The 23,604-nt window shown below is 47.3% G+C and overlaps 1 protein-coding gene across 1 annotated transcript in view; it reads right to left on the bottom strand.

The window, feature by feature from the left end:
* STEAP3 (STEAP3 metalloreductase) overlaps nt 1-23,604 on the bottom strand; it is a 43,437-nt gene that overhangs the window by 4,518 nt on the left and 15,315 nt on the right. Inside the window, 3 exon segments of the mRNA XM_019629258.1 lie at nt 6,318-6,482; nt 12,909-13,436; nt 15,070-15,569. Coding sequence (XP_019484803.1) covers nt 6,318-6,482; nt 12,909-13,436; nt 15,070-15,561 — 1,185 coding nt within the window. The 5' untranslated portion in view covers nt 15,562-15,569.

Here is a 23,604-nt window from a genome sequence, read left to right as displayed (position 1 = left end):
ATCCTTAACAACTTCCTGGCTCAACACGGCCCACTGGGAAAGGCCATGGTTGGCTCTATACCACTACCCAGTTGCTTCATGTGTCATATTAATATGGTCAGCCCCCAAATGGAGACCTCCTTGACTGTGAGTCACATGTAGTCAAATCCTTGTCACTTTCAGACATGTCAATCAAGAATTCCAAATCTCCTAGCAAGTTCTAAACCACGCCAACCTTTTCCAAGGCCTGATCTATTGATATTGAAGAAGACTGGGGTTTAAAAGGTCCCCAGCACTGAGAAAACATTTACAAATCATATATCTGATAAGGGGTTAACATCTAGAATATATAGAGATCTCCTAAATGCAACAAGAAAAAACCAGACAACCCAATTCAAAAATAGGCAAAAGACTTGAATAGAAATTTCTCCAAAGAAGATAAACGAACAGCCAAAAAGCACAAGAAGAGAGATATTCAACATCACGAATCATTAGGGAAATGCAAATCAAAACCACAATGAGATACCACCTTACACCCATTAGGATGGCTATAATAAAAAAACACCCCAGGGCCGGCTGAGTGGCGTGTTGGTTAAGAGTTGGCTTGGGACACCAGCTGTGAGCAGCAAGGCCCTGGTTCGGATCCCACATGAGGGCCAGTGATGCTGCACCCTCTACAGCTAAGATGGTGAACAACAGCTTGACCTGGAACTGGGCTGCTGTGAGTCTCTGGTGATGGCATAGGCTGCAGTGAGGCTGCAGTGGGCTGCTGTAAAGCTACCATGAGTAGCTAGCAGCCAGTGTGAGCTGCCAAGAGCCGCCGTGAGTGGAGGTCCAGTGGCCGGCGACCAATCTGCCTCACCCGGGTAGAGCACAATGATAATATCAACATGGGCCAGTGAAGTGACGTCCTCCACAACTAGGCTAAAGAACAAAAGGACAGCACTTGTCTGTTCCCCTTTCCCTATTCCCCAATACTGTTCCTCCCCCCCAATTCCCCAATAAATTCCCCAATCTTTAAAAAAACACCAAAAAACCCAAAAAACAAAAAAAAAAACCAGAAGGGGAAAAACAACGAAAAATAAAAACAAAAACAAAACACACACCCACATACACCCCAGATAGTAAGTGTTGACGAGGGTGTGGGGAAACTGGAAACATGTGCACCATTAGTGCAAACACTGTGGAAAACAGTATGGAGATTCCTCAAATAATTAAAAATAAAACCACCATATGATCTAGCAATTCCACTTCTGGGTATTTACCCAAAAGAACTGAAAGCAGAGTGTTGAAGAGACATGTGCACACCCTTGTTCATAGCAGCATTATTCACAGTAGCTAAAATGTAGAAGAACCCAGGTGTCCACTAACAGATAAATGGATAAGGAAAGTGTGGTGTACATATACAACAGACTGTTATTAAGCCTTAAAAAGTAATGAGATTCTGACAATGCTATGACATGGATGAACCTTGAAGACATTATGCTAAGTGAAATAAGCCAGTCACAAAAAGACAAATACTGTATGATGCCACTTTTATGACGCAATAGTGTAGTCAAAATCATAGAGACAGAAAGTAGAATGTTGGCTGCCAGGGGTGGGAGGAGGGGGCATGGGGAGTTATTTAATGGACACAGGGTTTTAGTTGTGCTAGATGAAAAGAGCTCTAGAGATAGATGGTGGTGATGGTTGCACATTATGATTTTACTTAATGCCACTGAGCTGTATAATTAGAAATGGTTAAGATGGTAAATTTTATGTTATGTGCATTTTGCCACAATAAAAAAATTAAGGGGGGCAGGGGATAAGGTCCCAGCACTAAACATCAGAAATAAATCTTGAACAAGCCTGACAACCATCCTGACGTTCCCCAGCCAGCTGCCCAGCTGCAAACCCTTGCTCAGCCTACTGGTGTGGATTATGGGGTTTGCTGAGATAGCTGGGAAGTGTCTTTTATCCCTGAGAGTTTATCAGTCTGAGACTGTGGTTTGCAAATCTGGCTACACCTGAGGAGCATGGAAAAAAAAAATATATATATATATATATATATATATATATATATATAAATAATTTTAGCTGAGCTATCCTGCCACCTGTTGGCAGCTCAGCTCGGGTCAGGAATCGAACCAGCAATTCTGTTGCTCAGAGCTCAGTCTTGAGCAAGATCTTAACCAACTGAGCCACTCGGCTGGCCCCGAGCTTGGGGAAATATTAATGCCCAAGCCTCAGTCCCAGAAATGTAGATTGAATTGGTTTCGGTTAGGGCTCAGGCATCGGTAGCTTCTAGAAGTTCAGCAGCGATGCTAATGTGCAGCCAGGACCATGAACCACTAATTTATGAGACTTTCCTCACCCAAGCACGTCTAGCTTCAAGTTGAGGCGTTCTCATGGCCCGTCTGCCCAGGCCAGTTGCTGGCGTGAACCTGGACCCATCTGTTCCTTTGACAGCGGCCCACTGAGGGCCTCGATGTGTCCACACTCTGCATCGTGGGGTTTCCCAGCTGCTGCAGCCATGAGAACCCACCTGGGCTTAGGAACCTAGCCCTGGTGAGGCCTTAGTACCTCCCTCAGCGACATGCCGTGGAGCCACCATCCCCAGCCCCTAATGGAGAGCGATGGATTGCGCTGGGCGTGTGGAACACATGCTGGGAGTATGGAGATGCTGATGCCCTTCATACATCCTTGCCTTTTGCCACCCCAAAATCCCACAGTGACAGATAGCAGGAAGCACCAGCCTGGGGCAGCGGTTCACAGAGAGAGCACTGCCAGCCAGAGGCCAGCCAGTAACAAAGGGCCTTGTGACTTCCAATCCCAATGGGAGCCTGGAGGATTCCAGTGGTTTGTTTTTGTAAACTCTCCTTGGGAACAATTTGAAAATCCCAGAACAGCTAAAAGAGGTCCAAAGAAAGGGAGGCATTGTTATGGGGCAATTAATACCCACTCTGCCCCAAGCTAGGGCCATTTTTATTATATATAAGCTTGTTAGCAAAAAAGAAGCAGCCATGTCCTCAGGTAGCTCCTACTGGTGCCCAATTACTGGTATGGAGGCTTGTGAAGCTTGGTCAGAGCTGTTCTCTGTCATTAATTCAGGCCGGTGACCGGAGCAGGCAGGGTCTCAGGGAGTTCCTCTGACTTGGGGCAGAAGAGAGGTGCTAAGAGCTGAATCCTAATTTCTCTGTCCAGGTAAGCCGCATTACCTGGGTATTTTGCAGTTTAATGGTGTTTCATTGGCTTAACTAGGAGCAGCTACCACAGCTAAAACCAAACCAAAACAATAATGCCACCACCCAAACAAACACCCAAATGAAAAACGTTGAAAACAGCCTCGGGAACAAAAGGATAAAAGTAAACCCAGGGCCGGCCGAGTGGCGCGATGGTTGGGAACTGGTTCGGATCCCACATGTGAGGGCCAGTGACACTGCCCTCTACAAAAAAAAAAAGTAAACTCAAGTCATCTCTATGGAATCAACACACCTTTTTTATGGCTTTTAGCTACATAGATCATTAAAGACCGAGGGGTCAGGCCAGATCCATTGAGAACCATGGCATCTCCATAGAAAGTTTGTAAGCCCCCCAGTCACCTGCTGTGGTCGCGTGTGGCAGGGGAAGGAAATGGGGTTCAGGGTGCTCCTCACTGGCAGTGCCAACTTTACAGGAGAAAACTGCAGCTTAGTTCAGAAATCAGACAGCCACTGTTGGTTGTGTGTATTGTGTATTGGACATGTCCTCAACTCAAATCCTCCCGATGACCACAGGAAGTGCACACAGACATAAATGAGGACATGATGCTCTGAGAGGCTAAAAAATTATCCGAAGGGCTAGAAAGTGGTGGTGTTGCGACTGACACCTAGGTCTGCTGGCTCCAAATCCATGTCCCCTTCCCTAGAGGCTGCCACACACTGCATCATGCACACCTAAGAGTCACTGAGGAGCTGCCCCAAACTGACTTCCAGAGCCACCCTGAGCCAGACCCGGGCATCTGAGTCCATAGGTCAGGGATGGGCCTTGTATTTCTCCAAGACAGCCCCATGACTTCAAACTTTTTAGCTGCTGGTTCACAGTAAGAACCACATTTCACATTACTTCCCAGTACACAACCAGGCATACCACAGATGTATATATAACCACTGAATCAACACAACTGAAAAAAACAGCTATCTTTACAACATGCAAAGCACGCTGACGTTTTCTTTGCCCTTCTATTCCATTCATGTTTTTAAAAGCTGGCTGTGACCCACTACATTAATTTCATGACCTACCACTGAGTGTCAACGGCAGTTTGCAAACACTGACCTGGACCATTCTCACGCCTAGGGTCAGAGTCCCTTGGCCTCTCTCCTCTTTCGCTGCCACCTAATGAACTCACAAATGGCTGATTGGTAGCTTAGTCGGGGATAATTGGAAATGTGGCTACATGCTCTAAGAATAATAGCAAAATGCTTTTGATCTTTCTTTCACACATAATCTCTTTCAGTGGCTCACAGCATCCTTGCAGGGCACTTACTCCATTTTACAAGAGCCTCCGGGAGCAGATGTGATCTGCCCACAGTGACAGCACAGGGACAGGCTCCCTGGCGCTCACAGCTCCTCCTCCGTGTCCGCACTCCCGGGGGAGAGAGAGCATTTGTTTTTGTGGACAGAATGTGGGCATTTTATTTCTGCAAGTAAAATCCTGCCTTTCTCCCCATCCCTCAGCCTTGCAACCCCCTTGCCCTTGCAGTGGCAGGAGGACTTTCTTAGTCCTCTTTCAATATGTAAAGTAGAGCGTGGCTGCATAGGTCCCAGTCAGCTTGGCTAACAAAACCAAATCCTCTGGCTTTCTCGGGCAGCCAGAGCCTGGCTTGTCATCTGCGGCTGCTTAAGGGAGCAACTTACTGGTGAGGGGAGCAACCTGCAGTCTGTTTTAATTGTGGATAAACCATGCGCCCTGGGATACTCCAGGCAGGAACAGGAAAATCCTAGATTTGGGTGTGCGACACACAAGGATTAGTGGCCAAGTCATAAAATTCTGTTTTTGCCCTTTAATGCCAGCATGTGTCAGCCCTGAGCACTCCTCCAGGGACCTTCTGAGACAAGCACAGTCCATGAGATTTAGAAACAAACATACTTAAAACAACAACAACAACAACAAAAAAAACCCAAAACCACAGCTGTCTTATTCTAAGGTATATAAGCATTCCCAATCAGGAGCAATTAATTGGGATTACATAAGAGTACTGCACCATCAGTGTCCCTCTGTGAGTCCTGTACTGTGTCCTCGCTACTCAGAGATTTGCAACAGATTGTTGTTGACATTGGGGGTGGAGACGATGGCTGTTCTCTGCCCTGACACAATAGTGGTGGCAGAATCCAGGATTAGTCAGCGCCCATCCATGGGAGGGGATGTGAGTTAATCTGTCAACACTGGGAGCTGACCATGTACTCTGTATGGCAAATAGTGGCAGGTGCGACAAAGAAATGTAAAAGAGGTCTCTGTCTCAGTCGTCCTTATAATTGAAATGTGGCTATGCCTGTCTTGTTCCCTGTTGTATCCCAGGCCTAACACGATGCCTGGCATGCAGTAAGTCTCAATAAACAGTTATTGAATGAATAAATGCATCAAGAACCTTTTGTCACGAGTAGCATTTCTCAGTGTGTGTTCTGTAAGTGTACACAGCTGTTATCTGGGAAAAAAAGGGGGTAGGGGAAGAGTGCTAATGCTCAAATAAGTCTGGTTAACAAGGTTTGTTGTTGTAGGTTATTAGAATCTTTGATGTGCCAAAGAGCACTGTGAATCTGTTAGGGAGATGCAAATCTTTACTTCGATTCATTTGATTCCAGACCTCCTTTTCTATGGGTTTTTCACAGGAATGGTGTCCCTCGGGAAATGCTGTGTTTCATCCCCTATATACTGATGATCCCAATGTTTATTTCACATCCACCCTGCTGGAATCAAAAGGTTAAGGGACCAACAGACCCGGGTTGAGAAGAGGGAGCTGGGTGGTCGGCTAGGCTCACTTACTGGTTCACTGACTCGCAGCTAGGCCAGTGAAATGCCCAGTGACTGCACAGCATGGGATTTTGTTCGGGAAGCTCAAGAACTGTGGAAACTGATACTGTTTCACCCAGGGTTCAGTGATCTGTTGCCTAATTTTTTTACATGCATATGTCTGGCTTCCCCAGATGTCAGGAGACTTGGATGGGCTCTCAGGGTTCAGAAGCCCTTGGCATTTCACTGAGCGGTCCCCTGTTACACAGGTTATCAAAGCCAAGGCAGTTTGCAAAGGGAAGGTGCCTGCCCATGAGCGGCGAGGCCAGGGCCAAGCTGAGGCTCACTAACAGAGGCAGACCTACTGTACCTGAACGAAGCTGAATTCCCTCCAGGTGAGCGAATCTGCAATGGATGGCAGCGAGGTGACAGCCAGCAGGGATAGCATGCCGAGGGCCAGCACTCCCAGGGAGAGGTATATCTCCATCCGCCAGACGTTCTCCTCAACCCAGAGATGACTCTTGTTAGTCAAGACCTGATGTGGACGGAAGGAAAACCATGAACACGGTGGCAATGGTCGGTGCCCTGGGATGTAAGTGAGCAAATACCATAGGATGCAAGACACAGAGGAGCAACTAACATTTCCACTGCACATACCACGTGCCAGGCTCTGCTCTAAGCTCTTTACAGGTATCAGATCACTTAATCCTCACAACTACCCCAGGTAGAGGTAACTCTTATCCCCATTTTACAGAACAGGAAATCGAGGCAAAAAGATCAACTACCTTCCGCACAGTTAGACTCAGCTAGGAGATGGCAGAGCTGGGATCAGGACCCAGGCCGTCTGGCTCCAAAGGCTGGGCTCCCTCCCTGTAGCTTTCACAGATCTGCCTAGGGCCAGTCAAGCAGGTGGTCACATGAGCCGGGTAAAAGTCAGAAGTCAACAAGACATACAGACCCTTCAAACATGCCACATCACCTGGTTTTCTGGTTCTCCAATCCCCAAAAAAAGGGATGGAGGGGCTCTCCTAGCCTAGAATCACTTCAGCCTGATGGGCTCATGCTTCTGCTGCCTGCTTGCCCCCCCAGGACCCTTTGCCTCCCTGGTCCCCCAAGTTGCCCCCACCACTGCCCCGCATTCAGGGCACACACAGACACAGACACACACACACAGACACTAAGCCTGTTAACATTTCCTGATTCAAAGCCCTGAGCTCCCACCTTCCCACCCAGCTCCCCATTTCTGTCTGAGGCATGTAGCTTTGGCTTACCACTGTCAAGCCGCAGAAACTGACATCCACTCACCAGGTGGACCAGCAAGCTCTTACAAAGCATCTACTGTGTGCCAGGCCCTAGGCTGCAGAGAACGAGGCTATCTGCCCTCACAGAGCTCTGGGTCCCCCACTGAGCTCCAGGGACACACAAATAGGGGTCCTGTGGGCCCGGAGATTTCTACTCCCTCCCTCCCCAGCTGGACTGTCCTTGCAGCTGAGCCCCATCCCAGCCCAGCTGACACTCACTCATACAGCACACACGAGGAAGTACTTTTACCAACATCCTTCCATGAGAACCATTTCCCAACAAGACCGGGTAGCAGAGTTCCTGGAAGTCAAGGTGTTGTCTGAGAAACACCATGAAATGCTGGTCCTTTAATTCTACCAGCAGGAGGAGGAGTATTTCCATTAGGAAACGTGACAGTGCTCTAGTAGGTAGGCCTCTGCTTCACAAAACAGAATGATTCATACAGGTTTTTGAGAAAGTATTTCAGCAGGAAGAAAATAATCCAAGCACAGTTACCAGATATAATATTAAAAATGAATCTAGTAGGCTGAGCAAAATGGTTGAAAAGCTTATGAGTGAAAGTTTTAAAAAACAGAAAATACCATCCTTTGGGTAGTTTTCCTGCTATGTGAGAAAAATAATTGCTTCTGTTCTATTTTAGGGCAGGATGGCTCACTTTGGTGTCTTTATACCTCAAAAGGACCAGAAGTCTGAGGACCCAGTCTCACCCTGACCACGAGTTGTACGTGCCTCTGGGCTTCCGTTTCTCCACCTGATAGTTGGGTAAGGTCATGTCTAAAATCCTGACTCTGCTGGTGTACCAAGCAAATGTCAGTGTTAGCTACAAAGGTGTGGCTGCTATTACCCGCAGAGGACAGAGAGGGCTCCTGAGTCACTGAGCCTGAAGAAGTCTTACACCTTCGCAGCCTTAACAACGGCTGCTAACTAAGTCATCTCATGGCAAGTTGTTTGTTCTTCAAGTATACCTCATTAGTCATCACCTTCCGCATTTTGGTAAGATCAGGCAGTTAATGTCACAAGTCAGAGTTTGGATGATTACACACATACCACATTTGCTTGCAAAATGTCTTGTTTTTTTCCTCTAATATTTCCACTCTGCAGGGATGCTAGGAAGGGGCATGGGGAGGAGGTGAGGGAGCTGTGGGTGGTGAGGAGCCTGGATCCAACCACCTTCCATAGCCTGTGAGATTCTTACCCAACCTACTGAGCCCCAGTGCTGTACTCAGGGCTCCCTGTGAGCTGTGCACACGGCTGCCTGAAACGTAGATCAAACTTTCCATTCCCCTAGTAATGCTGCCATGTTTAGAGCTAGTCAAGGAAGAGAACCTTGGGAATGACAAGGAGAGTGTTTGTCAACAGGAGATGAAAAGGTGGCCTTCATGTGGGATTTCCTTTCCCTGTAGGTTGCAGGTTAGACCCTGAAGGACGCAGGGCCAGGAGGACCAGTGGGGCTGAGTATTAGCCCTTCTCCATGTCCCATGGGTGGTGGGTGGGAAGAGGGTGGTGCCAACCACCAGCCAAACCTGGAGAAGTGGGAGGCAGGATGTGGAAGAGGCAGCCTGTGTGTGGGCGAGGTGAGAAGGGAAGTGGGGGGTGTGTGGGGGAGGGAGGGGATGGCCTCATAGTCCCAGATTCCAATGCCAACTCTGCCCTGGGGGCAGTCATGGGACCCAGGGCAGTCCCTTCCCTGGCTAATGGTATCATTTTCTTTCTCCCTGTGTAATTGCGAAGATGAAAAGGAGGACGTGTGTGGAAGGAGCAGCATGTGACTGGCAGAGATTAGGCGATTAATGTAAGTGGCTGGTGCTGTGGTTCCTAATGGCAGCTGGGCAGTTAGACTGGTTCTGGCCCCAGTTTCTACACGTACTCTTCTTAAGAGATGCCTGGTATTGGCTCCATGGTGGCCAAGTTCACAAACAGCCACTCAGTGCACATGTGCTGGGAATCTGTATTAGGAACCATGGGCCTCGAGGGGTGGAAGACCCAGTCACAGAACTTGGAGTCAGGCGGAAGACAGGCATGCAAAAGAGCAATTACACAGTTACGCATAAGAAAAACCATAGAAGTGTGGGCAAAATACATTTTTCAGAGGTGAGCATGGGGGATGAGGGAGATAGGCTGGGGGAGTTTAACACAAGTGGGGTTTTGAAGGAAAAATAGGAGTTTGTCAGGCTGTCAAGGTGTCTGAAGGTGGGGAGCCCAGAACAAGAGGAATGAGTTTCACCCGTTCAGAGGATACTATGGGAGCAGAGTGAGATGTGGCCCCGGAGCAGTGGGGAGATGAGGCTGAGAAGAGCATGTATGGCTGCATCGCAAACAGTCTATCATGATCCCGAGGGCAGTGGGGCGTCACTGAGCACTTTTCAGCAATGACACGGTCAAATGTGAATTTTAGACAGTTCTCCCTGACAGCCTAGACTAGATCTGGGGCGAGGGGAAGAACAAAACAGTGTGTGGGTTAAACATTTTCTTTGATGTTGACCTTGATCTTGAAATGCACTTCTAGGGAACCACACAATCAAATCAGAAAGTACTATACAAATATTAGTTGTTGTCCATGATAATGCCATCAATGAACATGGTCAGAGAGATTTTCTCTACAGCTGATATACAGCTCTGCTTCCACGTCTGCAGACTCAGGGGCTTAAAGGAAACCTTGCAGAAAGAGTCTCCTGTGCCGTCCCTAACACTGCCCCTTTCCCCAAAGGCCCAGTAGGGCAGCCCACGTAGTGTGGTGAGTGCTGACTCACCAGGGGGCCCTGAGAGGGTGGCCCAAGGGTAGGCTGGGAAAGCCTCACATCAGGTGCCCTGGAGGCCCTGCTGTTAGGAGCTGAATAGAGACCAGACTCCAGTGCTGTCTCAGAGCCTGAGCGCATGGCTGACCCACAGACTATCCAGCATCTGAACACTTCCAGGTCTGGGCAACTCACCACTTCTGGTCTGCTCTGCTCTGCTGTGTTAACCCCCTGCCTTCCTCTAACTATCTCCCGTCCCTGACATACACACATCAGCCCTGGATCTGCCCTCCAGAACTCTGCAGAACAAATTTAAGCCTTTTTGTATGACACCTATTCGCTGTCTTTGAGAATGATCCTGTCCTGTGGGAGTGATGGTTGCCTGGCAACCTCCACAAGGGGTGCCTACAGCCCTAAAGGGCTTTGGAGCTCAAGGAAACTACCTGGCATGCACCCCTCTGTGCCCTGGTATTTGCATCATGGCAAAACTGGGTTAATATACTATCAAGGAGAGCCTTGGCAGGGCAGAGAATTTAGACAAAGGCTGTCAGAGGGTGGTGAGGGGAGCAGGGGTTTGCCTTGGGCTCTAGGGGTGGTGTGGGGGGAAGGGCATTTCCCTCTTCCCCACCCACTGACTAAAATGCCTGCCACCCAGATGTGCCACCTCCTGGGCAGCAAACAGTGCCAGTCCCTGAGGAACCACACAGAGCCTCCTGTCTAGTTGGCTGGCTCTTTTTAGAAGAAAATATCAAAGAGGATCCAAAAAATTAGCAGTGGGAGAGACCTGGGTCTACATACCAGGCCTCTGAGGACAAAAGGGGGGTTGTGAATTGCTCAAGGCCAAGGTCTTTGTTCCAATCAGGGATGCTGGAGGACAAGAGCCAGGCGTTCTGGCTTTCAGGGCATCACAGCTCCCCACACCTGCTAAGGGGAGGGACAAGACTGTCTATGTCTTCTTCTCCTCTGGGATCCCAGGGCCTGGTAGAGTAGGAGTTCGGTGAATGAATGAGTGAATGAGCTGAGTTTTGGGATCCTTTACTCAGCTGTTCATCCAGACGTGCTTCCCCTAGAGAAAGCAGTATGGATCTGCAGAATGGCTGGGTCTGAATCCCAGCTCTGTCACTTACCGGCTGTGTGACTTTGGTCAAGTTACTTAACCTCTCTGTGGCTCACTTTTCTCATCTGTAAATTAAGGGTAGCACAGTACCTGGCTTATAGAGATGAGATAAAGGTTAAATGAATTGACACTGAGTATGCAAAGCCCTTAAAATGGTACCTGGAACAGAGCAAGCTTTTTTATTTTTTTAAAGGTTTGTGACTATTATTTTTTCCCTTCCTCTAATTTCCAGCAGACATCTTGCTTCTCTGCCTGAAGTCTGGGTTTCTCCTTTTCTTATGAAAGCCCAAGCACACAGATGCATGATGCCAGGTGTCCGTGGGTGGGGAAGGACGAGGCCATTTGAGAAGCTGCCAGCAGGGAAGCAGAGGCCCTGAGAGAGAGTAGGGGCTGAGGTCTGTGGTTCCCAGGCAACGGCCCAACCTTGCCTCCTGATCCTGCTCTGGGAGGTGGTCCAGCCTCCAAGGGGATGGCTGCATGGTGAGTGTACCTGGGGAGGGCTCAGCTCCACCAAGATCCCTGTATCTCCCAAGCAGAAACTGCAGAGGCCATCTGGGTTGGAAGGAGGGGTAGATAAGAAGTGTTTCACTGGCACCTGGGCCAAACTCTGCTGGGTGACTTAGTGTCCTGGAGTAGGCAGGACCCATACACCTGGCTAGGGACTGGAGGTGGAATTAAGCAGGTTGGAGAAACTAAAGAAAGGCAGTGTTGCTTGCAGACCTGAGCTTGGGACTCAGAATCAGGCCCTGTGAGCTTGTAAATGAGAAGGTAGCATCATGGGGGCCTCTTTCTGTGGGTATAGGTACCAGCTGATGCTGCCTGTGTTGCTACCTGGCTTGGCCGGAAGGCCCCTCATTTCCCAGGAATCCTGCTGCCAAAGAGTACCATGTGTCTCCTAAATGAATGAATACTTATTCCCACTGGCCCTCAAATCTTGCTCCTGCAGCCTTCACCATTTCAGCAGATGGCAACTCCACTCCTCTAGGTGCTCAGACCAAAGGCTCGGAGTCATTCTTGACCACCTCCCATCTACTGTGTGAGTCTCTGTACTCCGGCATTGGTACCTTCTAGCTCCTCCACTGCTCCCACCCCACTGTCAACCTCCATCGCCTCTCATTTGGGCTTCAGCACAGCCCCCTAACTGATCTTCCAGCATCTGCCTTTTACTCCCTATTGTCTGTTCCCTACTGATAGCCAGAGGGAGCCTGTTAAAACATCAGACAGACCATCACTCCTCTACTCAAAAGCCTTCACTAGCTCCCTATTTCCCTGAGTCTAAGGCCAAAGCCTGTCCTCAGCCTTCAAGGCTTCCCTGGTCTGGCTCCCACCTGTCAGGCCTCACTGCCACCCCCTTGCTCGGCTCCAGCCACGCGGGCCTCCTGGTTGTTCCTCACTTGTGCCAGGCAGCTCCCGTCAGAGGGCCTCTGCACTTGCTGCTCCGTTGCTAGCACGGGCTCCCTCTCTCGTCCCTCCTGCCCTGCTTACATATCACCCGAGCAAGGCCTCCCCTGACCACCCTTTCCAACTGCACTCCACCACTCTCCCCTGCTTGGTGTTTCTCCTTAGCACTCACGAGCTTCTAAAATCCCTCTGTAACTTACTGCTGTGTTTGGTTAAGTCTCCCCAGCTTGGGCTGTGCCCACAAGCATAGGGTTTGTCATGTTTTGTTCACTGATACTCAAAATCTTGGACAGCAGGATGTGGGCACTCTCCAGTCAGGACAGAATCCACAGATAACACAGTGACTGGCAGGCTGCACCCAGGGGCACGGCTGGTCCCGGAACCTGGGCTACGGGCATGGCTGTACCTGCTTGATGGCGAGGTTGACCAGGTCATAGCGGTAGGACTGGCGTACAGGCAAGCAGACGCTGTAGATTGCGTGCAGGGAGGCGCAGAAGAAGCTGAGCAGGCCTATCTGCTTCCGGTGCTGCAGCCAGTGGTCCAGCCAGTCAGGGAAACGCTGGTACTTGGTGCCACGCCACAGCTGCAGGATGGCTGCCAGCACGCCGGGCAGGTAGACCAGCGACAGCAGCACATAGGCCACGCACGGCAGTGTGGTGTTGACCACGGACAGTGGGAGCTTGTAGAACTTATTCTTGCCCTCTTGCACGTAGGGCTGCAGCACATCCCGGACAAAGTTGTAGCCGTAGAAGAAGATGAAGAGCCCCAGGGCCAGGATGGTGGGCACCTTCCAGCCCGGAAGGAGGCGCAGAGGCATGGCCTCCACCTCCCGGGCTGAGGCCAGGGACCCCATGTCCATGGGTGTGAAGCCCATGGCATGTGCCAGCTCTGAGACAGTGCGCTTGGCTTCTGGCTGGTCGCTGCAGATGGGCACCTGTGGGAGGAAGAAGCAGGGGAATCAGACAGGCTCACAGGCCAGAGAGGTGAGCAGGGCTGCAGAGAGCATTAGAGCCAAACTCCGCACTGAGCAGCTGAGAAAACTGAGGTCCAGCGAGCTGCCAGTTAATGGTACAGCTGGGAGCGGGGGTGGCTCTCTCAGGCCTGGGGTCTTTCCTCGGCCCCTTGTAGCCACCCAGTCTCTGGCCCAGCAATGCTCATTATTCAAGGAGAGCAGCTGGGGCTCACCTAGCAGTGAGTGTTTTGTCCAGTTTATTACCACCAGCCTCCACAAGCAAAATGCCCACCTAGGCAGCCACCACAGCCCCTTAGAATAGGTGCTTCGAGGACTGTGGTTTGCCCTGGGGGTCGCTCAGCAATTGGGCCTCGCATAGGGCCCAGAATGTGCAACTATGGGTGCAGCTCTATCCCTCAGTCCAGAAGTGTCCCTTCCAATCATGTCCCTCGGCCCCCTACAGCCCCCTATGGTGCTCAGCCAACACACAAGGCCTTCCACAAGCCAGCCCAAGTCTCACAGCCCACCGTTCCCCACCATGAGCTCTCATGCAGGCACATTGGTGTCCTCAGGTCCTCAAACACTCCATGGGCCTTCCTGGCCCTGCTGCAGTCACTCTTGTCTACCAACATTGACCCAGCACTGTGTACTGGGCTTTACATGTGTAATCCCTCAGCCTTGCCACAAGCCTTCAGGTAGGTACTACTGTCCTCGTTTTTCAGGTGAGGAAACTGAGGTCTGTGCTTTTGCAGGTTGTCCCCTCAGCCTGGAAGGCCCTGCGGCTCACTGTGCCTAACAATATGAGGTGGGCTAAGGCCAAGGTCGGCCTCAAAGTCTTCTCCAGCCAGCCGCTAGCTCGGTTCCCTTCTCGTCCTGCCACCCAACACTCACCCACTGTTCCTGGCCTGTCCACATACGGGAGTCCCTGCAGACAGGAGTGGCCAGGCACCTGCATGCTCCCCCACAGCTGCATGGGGCTGTGCAGAGGAGGCCCTGGGCTGGACTCATTGGTAGAAGTTCTCACACACTTGTAGAACCAGGCTTCTTCCTCCAGGAAAATGCTTGGCCTCTTGGCATTAAAAACCACCTTGTCTTAAGACAGCTCCTCCTGCCAAGAACTGCACGCAGCGTTGGCCATTCTCTGGAGCCATTTTCCACCCCCAGAAAAACCTGTGAAATCCACTCCGTGGATCTGAGAAATCCACTTGGTTCTTGGAAGACCTTGGAATAAATGAGATAAAGTTTGGGACATACACATACACACTTCCTCAGGGCCTGGCGCATACGTGTGTTCCTTTCCTCCTTCTGAGTCCATTTCTAAAAGCAAAGCAGCCTCTCCCTTCTTGACTCTAAATATAAAAAGAAAGCCATCAACCTTTTCTTCCTTGCTCCCTAGATAACCAAGTTACCGTAGAAGAAGGAATATGAGACTTAGCATAAGTAAGTTCATCAACATCTCTGAGCCTCAGTTTCCTCCTCCATAAAATGGAGCTTGGCAGTGATGTAAGATGAGCTGAGACAATGACTATAAAGAGCCTAGCCCCCGAAGGGCCCTCACGGAAAGTTAGCCATTGATATTTATTGTTATGATGGTCGTTATTTCCCCAGCACCTACCTACCTGTTCCCATCCCTCGGGCCAGCCTGCAGGGTCCAGGCAGAGATGACATTGAAGGCCTTGACCACTGTGCAGGTGGGGAAGAGGGAGGCCAGGTACTCGGCATTGGACTCACGGTGCTGCAGGTGCTCCTGCTCTGTGGGGTTGCTCACGTCCACCAGGATCTTGCCGGCCAGCTGGTCACTGAGGCCGCACAGCGAGGAGTAGTGCTCCCGGAACACGGCCACAAAGATGACCTCAGGGGAGCCTACTGCTTCCTCTTGGAAAGTCACTTGTGTTGCAGAGGGGAACAGGCCGGCTGTGCGTTTGGGGTTGCGGCTTCCAACCACCACGCTGAAGCCGGAGTCCACCAGGCGTGTGGCCAGGGAGCGGGCAAAGTCTCCGCTGCCCAGGATGCCCACTTTGGCAGCCTCACTGGGAGCCTCTGCAAGACTGCAGTCACTGTCCACCAGGTGACGGCTAATCAGCGGTTTGTCCATCTCTCCCGACATTTTGGTGGCTGAAGGAGAAAACAGGAACTAGTCAGTGCAGGGCTGCTAGACTGCCCTTCCTACCATCTGTCTCTTGTTCATCGTAACTGCATGGTGGTCAAACATTCACCTGACAGGCCTTCATGAGTGCTAACATGTGCTACCACATGGGGACAAGCTGAATGAGACCTGGCCCTTCTCGAGGAGGGCACAGATCCAGAAAGAGGAGGGGGACGGACCTCTGCCCTCCACCCTTTGTTCTTCCTAAATTATTTCTTCAGGACAAATCTGGAAGAGTAAGAATGCTCAGAAAGAAGGGTATGGAATTTCCATGATCAATACTATGCAATACCATACTTATTTTCAGAAGGATTACCTGGACCAGTAGTGACCACTGAACCCCAACCTCATCATCGCTGGGTGTCACCTTTGATTACTAGGACAGGCAGGCATGTTCCTCTGCTTATTTACATTTTGCATTTCGGAATGGTACCTCTGATGCTCTTCCTTAAGTAGATGTTAAGCAGCCTGAAGGCAGGGACCTCATCTTATTTCACTTTGGATCTCATTATATTTCACAGGGCTGGCAAAGAGCTGGTGCTCAGTACTTGCTGAATGAATGAATGCAGACTGAAATCCCACTCTCTAAGGGTAGGGCTGGGGTGGGTCATGACATAAATGGGACCCTGAGATTGAGTGGGTGCCCTGTGAGCTCCTTCAGTGAGCCTGAGGTATAAACAGACAGGGAGGAAACCCTAGACTGGGACCAGGAATTTACAGTAAATTTATTGGGAAAATTATATTTTAATTGTCACCAAGATCTAACTGAAATTTGCTATTTATTTTATGCATGAATGTAAGCAGCAAACCACAGTAGCATTATCAGTACCTGTGAGTTTGTCGCCCATACTGACCAATGTCAAATCACAAATTTAATTGTGAAAGAGTTCTTCAAAAACTCATCACTAATTTAAAATCATGGTAGATAGGAGCACTTAAATATATAAAGCAAATACTAGCCGATCTAAAGGGAGAAATGAACAGGAATACAATAACAGTAGGGAACATCAATACCCTACTTTCAACAATGGATAGACCATCCAGACAGAAAGTCAGTATGGAAACATAGGACTTGAACTATACTTCAGACTGAATGGACCTAATAGATTATATATATATGTAAGAAAACATTCTATCCAACAGCACCAGAATATACATTCTCTTCATGTGTACATGGAACATTCTCCAGGATAGATCGATCATATGTTAGGTCATAAAACAAGTCTTAACAAATTTAAGGTTGAAATCATATTAGTATCTTTTCTGACCACAACAGTATGAAACTAGAAATCAATAATAGGAGGAAAACTGGAAAATTCACAAATATGTGGAAATTAAACAACATACTCCTAAACAACCAATGAACCAAAGACGAAAACAAAGGGAAATTTTATATATAAATCTACATATAATCTATATAGCAGATATATATCTTGAAACAAATGAAAATGGAAATACAACATACCAAAATTTATGTGATGCAGCAAAAGAAGCTCTAAGAGCGACATTGAATGCCTACATGAAAGAAAAAATCTTAAACAAACTAACTTTATACCTCAGGGAACTAGAGAAAGAACAAATTAAGTCCAAAGTAAGCAGAAAGAAGGAATAAAAAGATCAGAGTGGAAATAAATGAACTATAAGCTAAAAAACAATAGATAAAAATCAACAAAACTAAGACTTGGTTTTTGAAAAGATAAATAAAATTGACAAATCTTTAGCTAAACTAAGAAAAAAGAAAATAACTAAATAAAAAATAAAAGGAGAAATTACAACTGATACAATAGAAATACAAAGGATCATAAGAGAATATTATGAATAATTAATTATATGCCAACAAATTGGATAATTCAGAATGGATAAATTCCTAAAAACATACAATCTATCAAGACTGGATCATGAAGAAATAGAAAATCTGACAGGCCAATAATGAGTAAGGCGATTGAATCAGTAATTTAAAATCTCCCAGCAAAAAAAATCCCAGGACTGGATGGTTTCCACTGATGAATTCTACAAAACATTTGAAGAGGAATTTATGCCAGTCCTTTTCCAACTATTCCAAGAAATGGAACAGAAGAGAACACTTCCAAGCTCATTTTGAGGCCAGCATTAAATTGTTACCAAAAATGAGGAAAGTGCAAGAAAAGAAAATTACAGGTCAATAAATATTCCTGATGAACACAGATGCAAAAATCCTCAACAAAATACTAGCTAACTGAATTAAACAGCATATTAAAAGGATCCTACACTATGATAAAATGGGATTTATCTCTGGAATGCAAGGATGGTTCAACATACACAAACCAATAAATGTGATATACTACATTAACAAAATGAGGGGTAAAAATCATATGACCATCTCAATAGGTCAGGAAAAAAGCATTTGAAAAAATTTAACATCCTTTCATGATACAAAAAACTCTCAAGAAATTATGTATAAAAGGAATGTACTTTGACATAATAGAGACCATATATGACAAGTCCATATGTAACATCACACTGTATAGTAAAAAGCTGAAAGCTTTTCATTTAAGATCAGGAACAAGACAAAGATGCCCATTCTTGCCACTTCTATTCAACGCAGTACTAGAAGTCCTAGCCACAGGAATCAACCCAGAAAAAAAAAAAAAAGCATTCAAATTGGAAAAGAAGTAAAACTGTCACTAGTCGCAGATGATATAATCTTATATATGGAAAACCCTAAAGACTCCACCAAAAAACTGTCCAAACTAAGAAGCTAATTCAGGGCTGGCTGAGTGGCTCAGATGGTTAAGAGCTCGCTCAAGGGTTTGAGCTCTGAGCAACAGCAGTTCGAGTCTAGCCCGAGCTGAGTTGCCGCTGTGCTACCAACAGGTGGCAGGATGGCTCAGCTAAAAAAAAAAAAAGAAGCTAATTTAGTCAAGTTACAGGATACAAAAATCAATATACAAAAATGAGTTGCAGTTCTATACACTAATAATGAACTATCTGAAAAAGAAATTTTTAAAAATCGCATTCACAATACCATCAAAAAGAATAAAATACTTAGGAATAAATTTAACCAAGGAGGGGAAAGGTCTGCACACTAAAAACTATGAAACATTGATGAGAGAAACTGAAGACAACATAAATAAATAGAAAGATATCCATGTTCATGGATCAGAAGAATTACATGTCCATACTACCCAAAGAGATCTACAGATTCAAAGCAATCTCTATCAAAATTCCAATGGCACTTTTCATAAATAGAGAAAATAATCTTAAGATTTGTATGGAACCACAAAAGACCCCAAAAAGCTAAAGCAATCTTGAGCAAGTACAAAGCCGGAGTCATAACACTTACTGATTTCAAACTGTATTACAAAGCTATGGTAATCAAAATATTGGATTGTCGGAAAAGTCATGACGCGTTTTTGAAATGAAAAACATAGAAAAAATACGTCATGACTTTTTCGACAACCCAATAGTATGGTACTGCCATAGAAACAGACACATAGACTAATGGAGCAGAATGGTGCCCAGAAATAAACCCACATGTATATGGTCAACTAATCTTTGACAATGATGCCAAGAGTACGCAATGGGGAAAGGACATTCTCTTCGATAAATGGTGTAGGGAATACTGGATATCCTCATGCAAATGAATGAAATTGGACCTTTATCTTACACCATACACAAAAATCAATTCAAAATGAAAGAAAGACTTAAATGTAATACCTGAAACTATATAACTCCTAGAGGAAAACGTAGGGAAAATCTCCTTGACATTGGTCTTGACAATGATTTTTTTTTGGATTTGACACCAAAAGTATAGGCAAGAAAAACAAGTGGGACTACATCAATCTAAAACATTTTTGCATAGCAAAGGAAACAATCAATACTAAAAGGCAACTTACGGAATAGGAGAAAATATTTGTAGACCATATATCTGATAAGGGTATATTTGATATACTCAGGTATACACACACACACACACACACACACACACACACACACACACACACGCACCAGGGGTGCCAAAAATATGTATACAAGTGGACACTTTGGTCAACATTGCTCAAAGCAGTAGTCTGCCATAATCAGAAGTGTCTGGATGCTGATGGTAACCACTTTGAGCACCGCTTGTAATTGAAGAAGTCAAACATGACTTGTCTTCATCTTTTGTTATTGGCATATATTGAGTATTACAATTTTAATAGTTTTTTTCCTTTTTTAAAACGTGTATACATTTTTTGGCACCGTGTGTGTGTGTGTGTGTGTGTGTGTGTGTGTGTGTGTATTATATAATGATAATATACAAAAAATATAAGAAATTCATACAACTCAATAGTAAAAAAGACAAAAAATCCAATTAAAACATGGGCAAAGGACCTTAATAAACATTTTCCCAAAGAAGACATATAAATAAATGGCTAACAGGTACATGAAAAGATGCTCAATATCACTAATCATGGTGATTAGGATGATTATTATCACTCCGGTTAGGATGACTATTATCAAAAAGTCAAAAGATAATAAGTGTTGGCAAGGATGTGGAAAAAGGGACCCCGTTTTGTTGTTGTATATTGTTGATGGAAATGTAAAGAAGTCTCTCCTTCATCTTTGCTCGCTCTCTGCTCTCTCCCTCCCATCTCCTGAGTAACTGCTATGTGCTAAACATTCTTAAGAGTATAACTAGGAGTAAAATGTGGTTCCCACGTTTTTCAGATGGTTTACAGTCGGGTTTACAATGGTATATGTGTGTGTGTGGGGACGGGGGGCGGTTAAGGTGCACTCACCCAGGACTGGACAAAGGGCAGCAAGGGATGGAGCACAGGGGTGGCCCAGGCATGCTGGGGCTCCTGCCCAGGAGGCAGACACCACTTCTGGAGGGGGAGCCAGGCAGGGCTTCATGGCACACATGGCATCTGCTGGTCCTTGAAGAACCCAAATGGTTTACAGCCTCAGAGCAAAACCCAACCACCGAAAGGAGAAAAGGCAGTGAGACCCAGACTTTGAATGCTGTCTATGCTTAACCCCAGACTTAGCAGCATGATGGGGGAAGGTACTATTTGGGACTGGCTCTCAAGGCTCATTGCACAGAACCCGACTCGGTATTTGCTTCCTTTTGAGGAGCTGAGACGGAAGCAACTGCAGCAAAGGGAAATCACGGGCAGAGGCTGGGCGGACATGGCTTGGCCCTGAACTGACCCTGGGACATGTGAGCATCACTGAGCCTCTCTCTGGGTGGCTTCTCTAACACCTGATTCTCGCTGAGCTCCACCCAGCCTGTCCGTCTAGGAATCGATTACATGTCCCCAACTTGTGGTCCTAAGAGGCCCTGCTTTCAGCTGCAGGATGGATGGAAACGAAATGTAAAGCACCTCTGAAGCACTTCTTGCCACCAAAATTCACTCCTTAGGACAGAAACCCTCCAGGTTGTAATGCGTCCTGATGCACTGATGTGTATTGTACATTAATTAATATTCCTAGTAGCATTATTCATAATACCCAAAAGTGGAAACGACCCCTAGAGGCGTTCTTTCCTCTGCAGTTCTGATGCAGAAACTGTGACCCATTGTGGGCTGGGTTAAATCATAACCAGGCCCATCACTTACCAGCTGGATGCCTTTGAGCCTTAGTCTCCTCACCTTTAAAATGGGGACAGCAATTGTACCTTTTTAGCCTTGTTCTTTTACATTTATATTTGTTTATATATGATTTATTCTGTATAGAACACTATAGTGCACAAATTATAACATTTATATTTGTTTAAATATGACTTAAGGATGAAATGGGTTGTTGTAAGGATGAAATTAGTTAATACGTACAAGAATTCAGAGGCATCTTTTCTGACGGGTGCATGTGTGAGTGTGTGCGTGCCTGTGTGTGCTGTTGTCTGAGGTGCTTCCTGAGATGCATTGGTCACGTCTCAAAATCCTTCTGTCCTCCCAGTGCCCAGCACAAGGCCAGCACAAGGACGGGACAGGTAGTACAAGTTCTGGAGGCCCTCGAGGTCCAGCAGGGCCCCTGACGCCCATCCATGTGGCCTGAAGGTAAGAGTGACAAATCCTGGCTGGGCCATGGCTCCTCGGTTGTTCTATTTACAGATCTGGGGAAGGGAGCAGAAGGGGATCAAATTGCAGCTGGGTGAGCCGAGGCCTGCAGTCTGCACCCAGTCCTGCCCAACTCTCCCTCCCAAGCTTCCTGCAAAACAACCAGGGAGGCTCAGGTGTGCAGGAGTGGGCACAAACCACAGGGGCCCTTCTGGGTCTCTGCGCAGGCTCACTGGTCTTCTCCCACTTCCTGGCAGAGCCATGGCATGAGCTGCTTGTGGCTGGGAACCACGCCTGACCCACAGGCCTGCCTGCCAACTCCTGCCTGCTCCCAGGCAGGCCAGTAACGGTGGGCAGTCAGGACAGGGACAGCCCTGTAGCCTCTTCTGCATGGGCAGCAGACAACTCTTCAGATTCAAGCGGCTTGCAAATATTTAAGTCCCTGGAGCAGGCTGTGGCCACAAAGGAGTCACCACAAAGTCGAATGTGGGTGGGGGCAGAGGGTGGCTGGCTGTGGCACCCTGCAGCTCTATGGGGAAGGGGTGGCCTGCAGGTGGGTTGCCTTCAGCCCCCTCCCAGGCAGAGGCTGCCTGAGCTAACCTTTCTGGCCTTGGCTGGCCTCTGGCACTGAGGGGAATATGGCATAGTTTCTGTCCTCGCATGACCCAGTTATCTTCAAACTTTATTTTTAAATTTTATCAGGTCAGTTAAATTAAATTTTTTTGGGGGGACACATTCCTATTACTGCTATGTTTATTTATAAGCTAAATATATTTTTAAATGTTATAATTTGTGCAGTATAATGTTATATACAAAATAAATCATATAAAAACAAATATAAATGTAAAAGGATAAGGCTAAAATTTAAATCCAAATAGAAGCTCTAAGTTTTCTTATTTCCTGGGGGGTTCACACCCTCCTGGAGACCTGTGCCCAAAGTGAGTGCCAGGCGCAACAGGAAATTGAACAAGGTCTCCTGAGAAGAGGGCACTGACTTCAGATGGGGGAGCTGGGCAGTTTCCTGCAGGAGATGGGTCTGAGCTGAGCCTTGAAGGATATGAAAGTGAACCCATAAAAAGCATGCCAGAAAGAGGGGTCTGGGGGAAGGAAACGGCAGTGTGCAGGGACCCACCAACAACTCGCGTGCCTGGGGCAAACTAATATGTGCCCACAGCCAGCACCAGGGACTTAGCAAGCCATAAATGAAAACACAAATGCTTACACACAACTCTTTTTTTAAGCCTAAAAAGTGTATAAGTGGAAGGAATACAGAACTGAGAGGCTGAAACTCTGGGTTATATCCTGATAATCTCCTCACCTGGAGACACTGCAAGTGCCATCCTCTCTCTAGCCTCAGTTTCCTCATCCACGAAATGAGAATGCCCATAGCTGTCCAGCTGCCCTCAATGGGCACAGGGTAGTTGAGGGCTGTACACACCGGGGCATTGCTTTGTGGCTGGGAACTCTCTGGAAGTTCCTGCCTGGTGGCTCCCGTGCTCATCCACCTTCCCCACCCTCCCAGCAACTTTGGGAGGACAGAGATCACCGTATTTTGTACCATGGCTCTACCTCTGGCACCCAGCACCGTCCTGGCACACTGTAGGGGTTCCATGCATATTTCTGACTGAAGGCACACATCCCTGGAGCTTACAACTTCAAAACTTACACTATCCTTTGGGGGCAGAAATCCTTCCAAAATGCAGTGCATATTTCAAGAGAAGGCAGTCGAATCCTCACCCAGAACCCAGGGATCACACCGGGCTGCAAGAGGGGATGTTCTTGGATCTCATCTTGGGTTCTGTATTTGTGTGTGTGTGTGTGAAATACACATTTTTTAGAATTAGTTTCAGCTGTACAACACAGTGCACTAGTTATACTTTTTACCCCTCGAAGTGACAACCCTCCTCCCCCAATCCGCCACCCCACTTCCCCCCAATATCATACATATCTATTACAATTCCCTTGCCTCCACTCCCACACTATACTCCAC

This window comes from Hipposideros armiger, unplaced genomic scaffold (genome assembly GCF_001890085.2).
Source record: "Hipposideros armiger isolate ML-2016 unplaced genomic scaffold, ASM189008v1 scaffold_833, whole genome shotgun sequence".
NCBI classification, from domain to species: domain Eukaryota; kingdom Metazoa; phylum Chordata; class Mammalia; order Chiroptera; family Hipposideridae; genus Hipposideros; species Hipposideros armiger.
The sequence above is the reverse complement of the archived record's forward strand: the minus strand, read 5'-3'. Positions and strand labels throughout refer to the sequence as shown.